This window comes from Bactrocera neohumeralis, chromosome 5 (genome assembly GCF_024586455.1).
Source record: "Bactrocera neohumeralis isolate Rockhampton chromosome 5, APGP_CSIRO_Bneo_wtdbg2-racon-allhic-juicebox.fasta_v2, whole genome shotgun sequence".
Lineage (NCBI taxonomy): Eukaryota > Metazoa > Arthropoda > Insecta > Diptera > Tephritidae > Bactrocera > Bactrocera neohumeralis.
The window spans coordinates 27,876,311-27,892,764 of record NC_065922.1 but is presented as its reverse complement, the minus strand read 5'-3'; the positions used below and the strand labels follow the sequence as shown (position 1 = coordinate 27,892,764).

The window sequence follows — 16,454 nt, the reverse complement described above, 5'->3', positions numbered from 1 at the left end:
AAAACATGTATCTCTCTTTATTCACCGTTTTAACAAACATTAAATCAAATTCTCTCGCATTTCCAAGCATTCAAACATCTCAAACCTTTTTTCATTTTTTCCGATTTTATTTACAAGTGATCATGCATAACGCAATCGTTAGACTTTACACTGTTGACACTTGTGTTTATGTATATTTGCTTTGTCACTTGACAAAATAATAAACTTTTGATAAATACGTATTGTGCAAATGCTAACTGCACTTAGCTTATTTCAATAGGTTCAATTTGGCGTAAAAATTCCTACCAAACAAATATTTAATATTTGCAATGAAATGACAGATTGCAAATAACTGTGCATTTTTGACATTGAGTACTTAATATTATATAATTACATAACAAAAAAAAAATACTAATGATTTTATTTCAACAAATAAATTACATGAATATGAAGTACATAGAAACAAATTGGGTTAAAAACGTTACATTATTATTAAAAAAATAAAAAAAAAATATAAATTAGATGTTCATTTTTTTAACAGTGGTACCACTCTGCAACCGATTATACATATATGTATATATCAAATAACACTAAATTTTTTCCAAAAATATTATTTCGTGTTCAAAAATCAAGTATTCATTCAACAGCACCAGTGGGTATTCCCTTGGGAAGAATTTACACTGACTCCTTCGGCATCTTAATGAGCCGTTCGTTTTAACACCAAAGTGTGCCAGATACTCACCCCACCCATGCAATGCTAATATTAATACATACATATATCCGTTATAATGAATTTCTGTTTTTATGAGACCGCCTTTTAGTTAGTAGACGTCAAATAATTTAGCTATTTAATATTTGCAACCATTTTAAGTAAGGCATAAATAAACGTTAACACGCTTATGTGAAAAGCTAGCAAATAGAAATACTTACGTGCATGTGTATGTATGTATGTACTTATAAAAGAGTTAAAAATTCTTAAAGCGTTTTGCTACAAGGCATATATATTTCGTAGCTATAGACGCAAAATAATAATAGCAATTTTATTTAAGTATTTTAAATGTGTTCTGGGGTTTTTCGAGCGTTCTGCGGTTTGGTGCCTAAGTCCATATTCATTCTTGATTCATGTCTGTATTAATTTCTGCATTAGAATCCAAATGAAATATTTAATTCTTCAATAAAAAAGCACAGCTGTTTTAACGACACTTTTGGTTTTACTCTAAAATTCTTTGTATTGGTATTTTCTATATTTGAATTCTGTTAACACGATTATCGAATACGAAATTTGCTACCGTGTCTAGTTTGAACAGATTTTTCATTTATACCACTTCCATACCACTGTCACTGGAGTAATCAGCTACGAACTTCAATATGTATTACAACTTGCACTTATGACAAGCACCTGCGTTGTTGATCACTTGTTCCTAATTGATAATTAGTTTTAGTGATTAATTACATATTATGCTAACCATGCTCTGAAGGTCTCTTTAGACCGGAAGTGCAAGAATGGCAATCAACATCTAATATCAGCATGTCTTTACTGAAGGTCGCTAACCCAAACGCATAATACGTTTCCCACGGTTTTTCATTTAGATGCCTAATTTATGTTTATTTATATATATACTGTAAGTAATATGTGGTACAAATGAGCTATGTTATTAATAAATTTTGAAATTCTAAAAAAACCTCACTTGCCTACTAACAATTAAGATTTGTTGAAAATCATTTCAATGAGATTATTTGCTGTTAATTTTACGTTCAGTTGATTTTTTCAAATCTGATTGTGTTTTATTGTTTTTGCCATATTGTTATTAATTCATAAATTAGTAGCCATTTCAATAGTTATCTCCACCCAAGCAATCGAAATCGATGTTATAAAAGTTTATGAACAAATAAACGGTATCATAGCAAATCAAAAGTGGATTATTGTTTAGTCCATATTATAAACAAAACATATGCATAAGTATGTATAAAGAGTTTTCGTTTTACAACAAAATAAAACTTAATGGACTGCTGAACTTTCAAATTGCAGACACTAAAATAAAGTGAATTAAACCATTGATACCATTCAGGATGACTGGATTATTGTGATAACTTGAGATCTCCTTCCTCTTTTCCCCTCAATGCAAATGTCTTAAATCACACAGCCTTTTCTTGAGCCCCAGTTAGTTCAATCACGTGCTAAATTCACTCAATTAAAAAAGTACAATTAAACTAGCTGCATGATTTGTTTGTTAGTTTGTATTTATTATATTTTTTATCTCTACAACAAATCGTAGACAAATGATTAAAAACTTGTCAATGACTTTCGTTTGAAATTATTATAAGCCACAGTAATAGTCTCATATTTTTTTGTTTAAAATTACCAAGAAATATATTTTATCTAAACATAAAAAGATTACAAATTCAATAGTAAGGTCGGCTGAATTTTTTTTTAATTCAAAAAGTATTAGTTATTCTAGCCTAGATAGATAGATACATATGTGAGTAGTTCAAATCATTTTAGTCAGTTCTGATTTTATAACTATTTTTGGTAAATAAACTAGAAATAATGTTGGATATTTGATATATAATGTTGGAAAGTTGATTGAAATCATGATTCAATGAGAGAATTATATAGTTGTATTACTTCGGAGTCTTCTTCTTACGTTAAATTTTTTTAATCCATACTGTCAAATAACATTTTTTTATGCTTTTCTCATGATCTTGTTATTTACATTTTAGTGATTTTGTGTAATTTACCATCTATTCGTATTCAGTTTTCACCCAAGAAATACATTTTCATTAACTCAAATGTTTGAAAAATATATTTGGAAGTTCCACATAGTCTCATAAAGTTATAACGAACCGTTGAGTTGAGAATTGTAATTTTTTTAATTTTATTTTTGTAGATAATCCAACAACAATTTCTTAAACAAGTGTAAAAATTTATGATTTTATGACATGTTGCAAGCCCCCTAATTATTGAATCGTAAAACCTAAGCAAGGCAGCTGATTATGACATTATGAGTTAAAACGCTTTAGACAAATTGATCTCTTTGGACTATCGACAGAATCTTATGTAATTTAATCTTGATTGAAGTATAAATCAAAACAAACAAAAATTATATAGGTATTGAAAGAATGAGTAAAATCTTATGTTATATAGACAATAATTGACGTTTTGCACTGGTCTATTGTGCCTTCTTCTATATCACATATGGTCACAAAAGTTCAGCACTCTGAACAATTCCAAGAGATTGCTGAGCGCGATGGAGATGGTGTGATCCCTGATGGCGTAGATGAATCCAAAGGCCTTGAATCTGCTTCCACAAATTGCTGGGCAATCTAGAATCAGGTGTTTATCAAAAACAAAAAATAAATACAAAAAAAAATCTACAAGAATTAAGTGGAGTTAGTGTTAGTATTTTATACATCGTTATTGTTGCTTACTGGACTAATAGACAGTTATTCTTTATTTAATCAATAACAACCAGTTACTTAAATGGCTTTTCGCAATTTATTTATAATCCCGTTTCATTCGTAAGCGTCCCACTGTGCTGTCCACTTACAAGCATTTTATACAAGTTATACGATAACTTATTAAGGCACTTACTTGCTGGTATTTATTTTACCTACTTACACCACAATTAATGATAATTTATAATAGGTGTTCTCAGAAATTCAGTAGCTAATTTAATAAACAACGCAACTTTTTTCTTAAGGTTGTAAACCTTACAAAAAGTAGTTTCAAAGCACTTAAAGTTTTTTGTTTCGATACTTAATTAGGAGCTCAGTGCTCCATTTAAGCACTTATTGGTATTAATAAGCTAATTTTTAAATTCCCTTATATAAGTGCATATGGAATACCTTTTCAACTATCAGTACTACTATTATATATACCAGCTCTTCCGTAATGTGTCGATCATTGACCGGTGGCTACAATACAGCTGATGCCTAATCCATTTACATAAGCGCTTTACAATTTAAACTACAAACTTTTTAATTGTAATTAAGTAATCCACTCACTGCGTTCAACAATGCCTTACAAATAAAACAGTTATTTGACTACATATAAAAAAGCAACAACAACAAGTGATGTGTATGATAATGCCGCTTTTGTGTCGATCTCGTATGGATGCACCAAATCAATCAATTTTTCTACAACAAACAAATTGTTGTAAGCAATTATTTAGTATTCAGCTATAAAATGCACTACCAAATCTATTGTTGTTGTTGTGCAGTTGCATGACGTGTAGTAAAATTAAAGAGAAGAAAAGGTGTAATTTAGTGTTTGTTTGTCGGCTGATTTGCTTACAACCGTTATGGTGTGAACATATTGTGCCACACTACACACTACTACACACTTTTACAGTGGTGGTCATGAGTTTAGAACCAAATTATAATTTTGCGTTTTTTGGTATTTTATGTCAATCTTTTAAATGTGATGGGTTCAAATCTCAAAATATTTGTGATGAAAAAGATGAACTTAAGTTGTACCCGTTTTTTAACAAAAACTCAATTTCCATCGGTCAGTTTGTTTGGCAGTAATATCTTATAGGGGTCTGATATCGGCGTCTCCCACAAATGAGTAGCAGGAGGTTTGCTAAATTTCACATCGATACCTCAAAAACTGAAAAAATAGCTCAACATACGAATGATTGATCCTGTTCAGCGTATAACAATTATAAAAATACATTCCAAGAACCAAAGGCATAAAAATAATGTAAGCCAATTTTTTACTAATTTCAATTAAATTCTAGAACTTATTACCCAATTATATAAAATGACACTGACACTTGTACTTTTTCATATTTGTTATACATATTTACGCTCGGTCATATTTAATTCATGACCACCACTGTGTACATTGTTGCAATTTTACACACAAAGCCATATTACAAAAACTAAATCATAATTATTGCAATAATTATAATAAATTGAAGTCAATCAGCTAGCCAAAAAAAAAACAAAAAGTATATTGGAATATTTGTAAAAGAAATACATGCATAATTACGCGCTCATTTAGTTTTTATTGAAACCTGCAAAGTATGTAGCAGTATAAACCCAATAGTATGAACTTCCGCATTTTAAAAGCAACAAACCATTACAGCAATGATTCAACTCACTTAAAACTATTCAAAACTGCTACACAACATACATATGTGCATACACATACCTGTACAATTGCATCAATGGAAAAATTGACTGCGATCTAGTCTGCATGCGGCAACTTAAAGGTGTTAATGACGCGCAGCCGTTGTGTCGGATATTGTTGTTTTGTTTTTTGCTCTGTCTATGGATTTAAGTTGGCGGCACGTGCATAACATAATAATAAAAACAATACAACTTTTTGTTGTTGCACTTAGTTATAATATGACTTTCGAAAAAACATACATATTATAAAAACTAAACAAGCGGCCTAATTGGGTGTAAAATAAAGTTGAGGTAGACAAAACGAAAGATGTACAATACACGAATAAAAAATTAGCAATTGATGGAGTTGTTTTTTATTTTTACGTGTTTTTTCTATCTACTCTTTTAGTATGTAAGTGCTTTATTTACACATTACTAAATTTATTGCCAATGACAGTGAACTTGACTTGAGGTTTTGCGCCAATTAGGGCATGCGATTAGTAATTAGGCTCAATTTTTTATTCAAATCATACAAAAATATATAGATGGATAATAAATAAAATAATTATTTAATCCGCACGACTTTATTTTTTTCACCCTGTTTAGGTTAATCTGGTAGGCCAATAAGCCAAGCTTAGTTCCACGCTTGACGCGAATTTAACAGAATCTGCGGCGTCACTGTCGATACCTCCTCCCATCAAATCAAATCCCAAAAAACGCAAAATTATAATTTGGTTCTAAACTCATGACCAGCACTGTAAAATTGTGTATGCTGTCCTCCCATGTATCATACCATGGGGACCCCAGATGCTTCCAGCGTAATCTTGCCAATGCGGGACAAATGCACAAGTGATGCTCTATTGTTTCCCTAATGCCGTTATTGCAGTTAGTATTCCCATAATGTTCTACAGTCTCTTCTATCGAGTACTAAAAGGAATTTTGTGTACTTCCAATCTATCGTTTTGCACATGACTTTTTCAGGCAGCTTGTTCCATCGGGATTTGATTTTCTTTACCATGTTTCTGTCGAGATCGATGTATAGGCAATACAGGAGTTTCCCAATGTTGATCATATTTTCGTTAGTCGTACACCATTCTTGGCAATCTCGTCCTTTATTTTATTGACCTCGATGGTTTTGTGGTCTGGCAACCTGAAGAAGTGAAGTACTTCTGACAACACTTTCCATTGCTGTCATGCTTCACAAGACATTTCTGGCCGATATGCGATACGAGGTTACTGCCTTGATTGCTGCTTGGCATGCAGGTGCATTAGAGGCCAACACCGCGGCTTTCGCAATAGCAAAGACCTCAGCCTGAAGATCAGTATATGCAGAGTTCTGGCAACTTAGAAGTTTGTTTAGCGCAGCAACTCCATCTTCCATTTTCGAGCCAACCGTATAAATATTAAGAGTGCTGCGCGTAGCTAACATACCTTTTCGATAGCCATCTTTTTCTGTGTTTACTTCAGCGAAGAGGTCTATAGTTGAAAGGCTTAGTAGGAGTTCAAGAGCCCCCGTTGGAGTTGTTCCTAAAGCTCCCGTTATGCATTTCGCAGCGATCCTTTGAACCCTTTCCATTGGCCTCCGGTAGGTGGGTCATTATGAAACAACTATTTTCTAAATAGAACTCAGTCAAGTAATTGAAATAAAATTCATAGTTTCTAGCCTATCTCCATTTCAGAAAATAATTTTATTTTGGCAATTTTTACATAAAAAAAAATTAATTAAATTTTTCATCAATTTTACTCATTATCCGATAATTTGTTGTTGTTGTGTTGTAGTGTGTCTTTGTTAAACCTTTAAAACCGCATATTTCCTTAACGATAAACTATAATTGCAAATTCGCGGTTATATTTTTATTCATTAACACTAAATCTCCACTCCTTTTTATAACAAATATTCTCTACTATGTTGCTTTTATTTAAAGATTCTAAGAATTATTTATGCACACTCAAATAAGTCCCAATATTTATGCATATTCTTCAGATATTTCTTTCTTTTTTACCATTTCTTTAATTTATTTCAAGCGTTTGCTTATAAATAACTTCCAAAATTAACATGGTTTTGTTAATTAAACTCATTAAGAAATTAAAAAAAAAATGTTAAGAATACGCAATATACTATACTTGGTTACTAGTGAAGCTACCTTGCTGAAAAATAAAGTTTGAAAGAAATTTATTGCCTTAAAATCTGGCACAAACTAGATTGCGTTATATATAGTACACGAACGGATATACTGTAAAACACAACGCAAAATGTTAACGCCATCAAAGAAGAGCCGAATTTGTTTTATTGTACTTTACGTGGTTGCTAAACAATTAAACTTTGCGACTAAAGTTCTTAAGCGTGTGTATTATCAAAGCATTTTGTTCAAATACGTTAGAAGTTTATAAAATATTGTGCTAAAATAAGGCATGATTTGAATCTAAGAAAGATAAAACACTCAATACTTCTATAATATATATACTATGCTTCACTTGTATATATAATATAAAGAAGCTAGAAAAACCATACCACTAACGGGACTTTTTTTGGCAACTAAGCACAATTCTGATTAATTTATTTATCTTATCGCTTAAAAAGGTTTAATATTTTGTTTCTGTAAGTCACCTTATAAACAGTAGGAAATAGATAATATTAGTTCCATAAATTAATTTACCGTGCCATAAAAGAAATTAAGAAAGCAATCTTAATTTAGCACTTAATTCATTGAGGAACTACTTTATAACCTAGAAACTTGTTGCCTAATATGTGTTTCTTGTGAGTCGTACAATGCTATTACTTAACTTTGATAACAAAAATAGTATTGGTTAAAGATATATACTACATATCTATAGTATTTTAGTTTCATTGATCAAATTTTGTCAAGTGACTTGATAAAGTTTCTTTGTCGTTAACTTGTGGTATTGAAATTTGTTTATTTTTCTAAAAGATGTACATAAGTAACATAAGGTTAGGTTGCGCTAGGCTATTCTGTCCGGCTGTCATGCCATATGGAGGTTTCATTTATATTGAGCTGAAGTATATGTCAAACAAAACTTAATAAAAATAACAAACTTGTGCTTTAAAACTCAAATAGAATATTTTCATCAAATATTTTTTTTTTAATTTATTACATACAAACAATGTAAATTTTTTTTTTTTTTTATAAAATTGAAAAAGGTAATTAATTACAATTACAATTTATATATATACATATATATATTTATATATATATATATATATATATATAGCACTAGCGGTTAAGCCATCAGCTTTACGTTATTATGATTTTGATATTAATGTAAAAATTATAAGTAATAGGAAGCGTTGATTTATAAGTAGTCAAATAACAACAGTAAATAAACTCAAAAATTTATATAAGCACATATAAGGAAGCCACTGCTTCACTTCTGATCAAGTATCAAAGAAAAACAACCTATAAGTAAATTATACTACATAACAATAACATTTGAAGGATCTATAGGTGCTGACAGCTGACAATGATTTTAGTGATAATAACCAAAATGAAAACAAACAAAACTTAATTATTTATTTATTTGATGCATCAACAAATCATATGATAAGATTAACAGAGGCACAAGACAGTAAATTAATATATTTTCCCAATTTACCGAATTCACGCGAAAAGTTAGGACCAAAATTATTACAGTGTTCCCACGCGCAGACTGTTATGGTATTCGCGATTTGGAATTAGTGAGGTTCAACACACAAATTAGCATGCTATAATCAGCTGTATACATAACACATATATGTAGGAATATAAAGTACATATATGTAATATGTATATAATCATATACATTTTTTCTCAAAAAACAACAGTAAATAATTATAAACGTAACAGCCCAAGTGCTTACATATGCTTTTATTGTTTAGTTGATAAACGCAGCGTATTGTGGTTATCTGCGGGAGATAAACTAAATTGCATTGGCGTAATTAGCATATGTATCAACAATTGACAATTTGTATAATAAAATAATAATTTACAATACAACTGATAATATACATGCATGCATAACTATGTACTGTTAGCTATAATGACAACTAAGAACTATTATCATTCCATAACCGGGTGTGCTTTATGTTTTATTAGTTGTTATATGTACCTAGTGTGTGCTTGAAAACTTAAAACTATTAAATACCTTTATTGTGGTCTAATATTTTGGATTTTCTGTCGCAAAAGAGCAGCTTATTTGATGCTAAGTAGGAAATTCTTATATGACATTTGAATTTACGCACATGAGTGTGATGTTATGAAGAAAAATTATTGATATATGTAAACATTTTATTGTATATATATATGATTCATAGTTATATACTCACACACACTGCAGCATTTTTGTCATACTACCTGCAATGGAAGCAATAAAATGTTACTCATACGCCGCGTTGAGCCATTTATTGCGGCATAATTTCATTTACCTGCTTATTTGCGCAAATCAATATAAGTTTTGTTTATTGTTATTGTATTGTAAATCACAGTTATAACAGTAAATTTCAGTTAATTTTTGTAATTTTCTATCAGCTCTTTGCAGCTGAAGCACAAAAATGCTCATACTGTCTCCAATTGTCAGTCTCCTTTGAGTTCATTATGTCGTCGTTGTACTTAACGGCACATCAAACCTTTTAATTATTATTGCTTAGTTCGTATAAACTATGTTTTTACTCTAGCTATACTGAAATAAATATAAAAACCTTTTGATCTGACTGTGCATTGTTATTGGTTTCGCAAGATATCTACTATTTGCGTAAATTATCACCATTTTTTTGTGCATATTAACACTCTTGAAATATCAATATCATTATCCCTACATCTGTCTGGCTGCTTAAGTACACATATATATGTATTTATATTCATATTTTGATGGTTTTTTCGATTATTTTTGTATGTGCGTAATTGCGACTCAAGTTTGACGTTTACTCTGGCTATTAATTGATATTTTACTATGATAAAATGGATTTGTTTATAGTTATTGTTGGGTTTTGGAAACTAAGAGTTACTCACGTAGCTCTGATACATTGATATTTAATTCACTTTTATATTTATTTAAATCAAGCATGGCTTAAGCAAAAAATATTTTTTCACCTTTGCTCTTAAGCTGTTTTTCTCTTTAATCATTTTTATTTGCTTACCAGTCGTTAAGTGTCTACGACTTTTATAGTATTTCTTCTTAAATTAAAATTGTCTGAAATAATTAATTCATGCCATTTGCTACAATGCGTAAATTAAAAGAAATATACAGACAAAAAATGTATGTATGATGAACAGCACGTAATGGCTGTGGGAATACACACAAAGTGGAAGTTTAAGACTACAACTATCAAATAAAACCAGCTTAGTACATAAAGCGCAGTTTTGAGTTATTGAAGTTTGAGGCGAATTTTATGCCACTCTGTGTTATGAGTTGTTGTAGTTATCATTTTTGATAAAAATTATACAGGCTTACGTTCGTTACTCAAAATTTACACTGTAATTTAATAGTTAGTATGCTGTTAATTATTAAAAATATAAATACTTCTACAATTATATTTACAAATTTTACTCATGAAGCATTAAGCCAATGATGTCTATAGAAATTTAGTGAGCATCGTTTTCTTGGAATTTTGAAACAGGTATGCACAAGTAAAATTGCAAACAAGTTTCACAAATGTTACTTTTGAAAAAGTGATTTTGATAAATTGCAAATAAAAGTAAAATAAATAAAAATACCTGCAGACACAGTGACAATTAATCTCTTTTTTTCCAAAGGCTATATAAATGTATGTATAATTGAACGCGGTAATATTTTTGTCATATGTTTTTGCAATATTTTTATTTGTATTTAGAATAATTAGTATTGCAATATATTTGTGTATATTAAGTATCTCGAAAGTGATAGTCGTTTTATACTTGACTCGTTTGTTATAAACTCCAGTTATAATATATTCATTCGGCACTCTAGATGGATTTATGTAACGGTGTTTACAAACAAATAAACTTTCTGAAACCGCAGTAGCATTTCTCAACATATATAAATACACATGAGTATTATTGGCATAATATTCTTGCCACAACTACATCAAGTAAGAATAGTTTCTGTTTTATTATTATTTATGAGTATAACTTAAGGGACATTAAAAAATTTGAAATAAATTTTTTTTTATATTTCGATATACTTTTTAAAATAACATGGCACAATTTAAATCGGCATCTCAAATAGTTTTTGAGTTATGGGCTTATAAAGTGTAGCCGCCCGGTTCAATCAGCTTCAACAGTTATTAATCTTTGCAACTACAAATAAACATACACAATTCAATTTTCAAAAATAATAAATGAAATTCTGATATCAACCTTTCTAAAACAAGCATACTCAAAATTTTGGTCGCAAATTCTTTGTTTCTCGATTGCTTCGTTAATAACGTCAACCAACACGTTTGGTCGCTTAAGAAATTAATGAAAATTTCAAGATGATTCCAATAGTTATTTATACTTCACTCTATAACTATCTATAGATGTGGGTAGGCGATAGTAAATATCGCGGCATTTTAATTTTGAAAGAATTGCAAATTTAAACCAGTTTATTTAGCTTCGACATCTTCTTCGTTTTGACCCACACGCGCTGTTAAAGCATGTGAATCTGAGAAATATATTCACGATTTGTCTTAAATAGATATTTCTCTAAATTAGTATCATCTTCATTCATATATATATATGTATATACTAGTTTTTTATACTGAAATATTTTCACGTTGAATAAAGTTATTTTGCACTCGCTCTGTTAGTTACGAATCGTTTCGTTAATAAATTTAGCTTTGTCGAAAGTTCTACCTTCTACCTTTTGAATATTCGCTTTCACCAATAAATTCTCAAATAATAAATTTAAATACATAATATGTGTGTGAATTAATAATTAAATATTGCTTTTATTGAATTCTAAGAAATTTGTGCCTGATTTTTGTTCGCAAATTATTTTTGCACAAATTTGCATGATAATTCAAATTGTAAGGCTGCAGTTTAATTTTTGATAAAATATTTGTCATTAATTAACAAATAATCGCAAAATGTGTTTATTTATATTTTGCCCTTTAAATATTATAAATATTATAAAACTTCCAAGACTAGTCACTCCTCTCAAACATATATTATAACAGTCACCTGGTAGGCGAGTGCCTCTAATGCCTGTTTTAAGATTCATAATCTGAATGAAACAATCAGTAATATCGAATAATTTAATACATAATACAGATACAATATCTGTATTATATGAGCTTGTTACTTTTTATGGGGCTATTTAGTATATCTTTCGGAGAAATCAGCACATTACATTGATAAAAAATATAAATAAACTTTTTTATAAGCAATTTGCTCACCTAAATTTATTATTCAATTCTTAGTATTGCCGAATGATTATAAGATACCTCTACGTACGTAAATGAAAACAAGTATCAAATATTGACCGAGCACTCGCATAGTACGAAAGAAGGAGTATTCACAGCAACGATGCAGAGCTACCTTAAATTAGATTAAAAATGTGTGGTGAATTTTTTTAAGGTGGTAGACAGTCATATTATAAAAGAAACATGACATGATCATGTTGCAAGAGTGTAAAAATGGTCTAGAAACAACAACAACAGCAACAGCGATATGCATTTATCGGCTACTAATTAGTTTTACCGATAATAACAGATTAATACTTAATTTTTTTTCAATCAATAAGATTTTAGAATGAAATTATTTCAATCAAAACGCTTAAGATTATACATTATACTTTAATTAGCTTTATTTTATCATACTTATATTATGTTGTTTAATTTAATTTTTTTACTTTATTTTATTCTTTCAATTACATTGTAATGTGAATATTTTTACGTTTATTATTATTATTTTTTTTAATTATTACTTTTAGTTAAAGTATTATATGTAATTAAAGCTAGTTACTCTGGTAATAAGTTTAAGCCATTAATAAACATTTTCGTATATAATGTTTTTAAGAAGTATACATTTAGGGTTATTATAAGCCAATAAGCTCAGAAATATTCACTCAATATCTAGTTTTTTCATATTTCCTAACAACAGTCCGCATTATTTTAATCATATTAATAATAATAATTAAGTATTATGCAATAAGGAAACCCATTTATTACATGCAGCATTTAACTTTTTAATTATTTTTTTTATATGTATATACATATACTGTACGACACTTTAAGTTCTTTTTATTTCAACTCAATACGCCATTCTTACAACGCGAAAAGAAAAACAATTTTTAATCGCAACTTTTTTACATATAAATTTAATCCTGTGAAGCGCTAAAATATGCAAAACTTTTTTTTTACCTATTTAAACATTTCCGTAAACTCCCATAATGAGTTTGGTGATGTAAAAAAAAATATATAACAACCAGAAATTTCGCCCCTGAAACCAACGTTTCTTTTTTTCTGCTTCTGATCTATTTCTTTTAGCCATATCAACGGTCCGGTGACTAAAGCCGAAGGCGCACTTCTGTTTCGCGAACAGAAAAGAAGCCAGTAAAACAGAAAATCCTAACGAAAATAACAAATAAAAACACAAACGTTGATTCATACAACTTATAAGCTATTTTCTCGAAACACTTCTTTCACTCAACAAGTTTTCGCTATTTCCACTACTTATTTCGTACACACTAACAAACAATTCAAAAACTTACACCACCAACAACAGCAACAGTGAAATATAGACTTCGTAAAACCGTACGAAGGCAGTCATTACAATTCGTTACAACAAGCACGGCGTCGCTACGATCTATTCAATCTTCTGCAATTACTTCCAAACCACACGTGTCTCTGCCCGATTCATCGACGTACGACCTACAGCAAGAGACACGCCCACAAAATCGTCACGAAAATGTAAACCAAACGTTGGCAGAGCTAATTGCTGTACTCACGAAACCTACAACATATAAATTAATAAAAATTTATAAAATTTCCAAAATAATTTAGATTTCATATTTGAAATTATTTTTAACAAATTTTGTTAATTAAAAAAAAAAAACAAACTGTGTGTGATATTATTGTTTTCATTTGTAATTTAGTATTAATTTTTAAAAGTAAACAATAAATATTGAAATCAAAGCGCCAAAAAGTATGTAACAAATTTAATTCACATAAAAAGCGTACGATATTTTTTGTAAGTTTTTTTATTATAAAACAAAATAGTTTACAATAATTGGCGCTTTAAGTTTCATTTGTACGCTTAAATAATTCGTATACAAAACTTCATAGCGGCATAATTTTTTAGCAAAATTAAAATTGATTTCTATAAAAAAATATTTGCCTCCGCAGTGTAGTTAAAATAATTTGTTATATATAAATAAATAAGTGCAAACATTTTAAAGTCCCTTCCATTCAACTGACTTACAGTTGGAAAACATTCTAAATAGTTTACAAATTATTGCAATTAATTTAATTATATTAATTAAATTTAATTTTCAAGAATCAAACTTTTTTAAGCTCACAAAAATGTGCATAGCTTTCGATTCTTGCCCCGAAAATTCACACAGATTTTAGTAGCACTTAATGATAAGTAAATAAAATAATTCCAATTATAAACTTTTTAAAAGAAATATAATATATAATTATAAATAAAAATAAAAAAAACAACGAACAGAAAATGCCGTCGCCGAGCAAGAAGCAAGCTCAGCCGCATTTGTCTTTAATGACCAGCAGCAATGATGATGATTATATGAAATTAGCCGATGCCGGTATCAGCAATGATGCTTTTCAAGCGCCGCCAACACCACAAACGGCAACAACAAATATCTGCGATAGCATGGAATTCATTTCCGCCACACCAAATCCAAATACAGTCAACACTAAACACACCAATAACACTAATGAATTAGTTTTAAGAAATAATAGCAACAATAACAGCAACAAAACCAATAAGAATGACAACACACCATACTACACCAGTAACAATGGCGTACCACATGGACACTATCGATATACATTGCCATTGTCACTGACAGCGCCATTGCCACAACCCTTGCCACCACCAATAGCACAACAAAAAGAGCAACAATTACAAAAAGTTCAACAACAGGATGATAAATATAGATTATATACAATTTATGGAAATGGTGAGTTGTGTAAACACAAATGTTAACATGAACAATAACAAAACACAAAAACAAAATGATGTGAAAACATGAAAAAAGTCTTGCTATCCACTAATATATATATTTTTTTGCTTTTTCTATATATCTACATTTGTATGTAATGCGCTTAAAAAATGTTGTGCCCTCCTCTATACTATTTTAACTATTATTTTTATTTCCTCTTTGCCACCTTCTTCTTATTATTATTATTAGTGAACTTTACTCTTACTCTTACTCTCTACTTCACTTTCCTTTGTATCAAAAGTTTACTATCTTAATGGTTAATGTGCCCAAAAAGACTATGTAGTAAAGTGAGCCATACTTTTTTTATTATTATATACCGAAAAAGTCACTTGCTAATCACATCCCGAAATAATTCCAAAACTGAATAAAAAGCACCCGTACATTTATATATCACACTTATATTTTAATAATAAAATAATGAGATAAAAAACTCAAAATTTAACGAAAATACTCGGAACTAAGTGAATATACATACATACAGATGGATATAGTATACTATTTTTATTTTTTTGTTTTATATCTATGTACATATGTTTTAAGTAGGCCTTTCATCACAAAGAAACAACTATATTTGCAAAGTATCAAATTTTTTTCGCTCTCATATTATTTAATTATTTTTATGACATCTCACACACTATTTTTCAAAGTTTCTCAAATAATGAGAATTACCTCTAACTTATTTATTTAAATAAATTTTTAAACTTTTTTACAATACTTCGCATGCAGTGTTTTGATTTGAAGGTTGTGTATATGGTATATAGCGCTTAATTCGATTTTGAGAAGTTCTGAAACGGTTTTTACCCATCTTGTTTGCTTCAAAATCATATTTTATAGCGTTTAAGAATACTTTATTGAAATATTATTTTATTTTGTTTAGGGGTTCAATTATTTAGTATATTTTTAGTAGATTATTGAATATGTATACTTGGTGCTGCCATAAGTTCTGTTAGACATTCAGGCTGTTATAAAAATAGTTAGTTATAGTTTCATTACAGTTATATTTTACAATAAATTTTATTTATTAATGCACATACTAAGTGCGTGATGTACGAAATTTTATTTGAAATTTGTCAACTTTGGTTTTTACACAAGCCCTCCACCGATTTGGCGATTGATCAGTAGTAGGTTCTATTGATATTGACAACACTGCTCGAAACAAAGATATTTTGATACTCTCCAATATTTTGTGCGGTATACGACAATTCATGTTTTCCAACTTTGATCAT

General features: G+C 29.4%; 1 protein-coding gene across 3 annotated transcripts in view; it reads left to right on the top strand.

Annotated features, from left to right (window-relative positions):
* The window catches only part of LOC126759746 (solute carrier family 41 member 2), a 73,803-nt gene that overhangs the window by 39,384 nt on the left and 17,965 nt on the right, over positions 1–16,454 (top strand). The window contains exon 1 of one of the 3 annotated variants that reach the window (XM_050474841.1): positions 14,249–15,186. The exons of the other annotated variants lie outside the window; for them this stretch is intronic. Within the exon in view, the coding sequence (XP_050330798.1) occupies positions 14,718–15,186 (469 nt within the window). The 5' untranslated portion in view covers positions 14,249–14,717. Of the gene's footprint in view, positions 1–14,248; positions 15,187–16,454 lie in introns of those variants that run through there. 3 annotated transcript variants of the gene reach the window in all.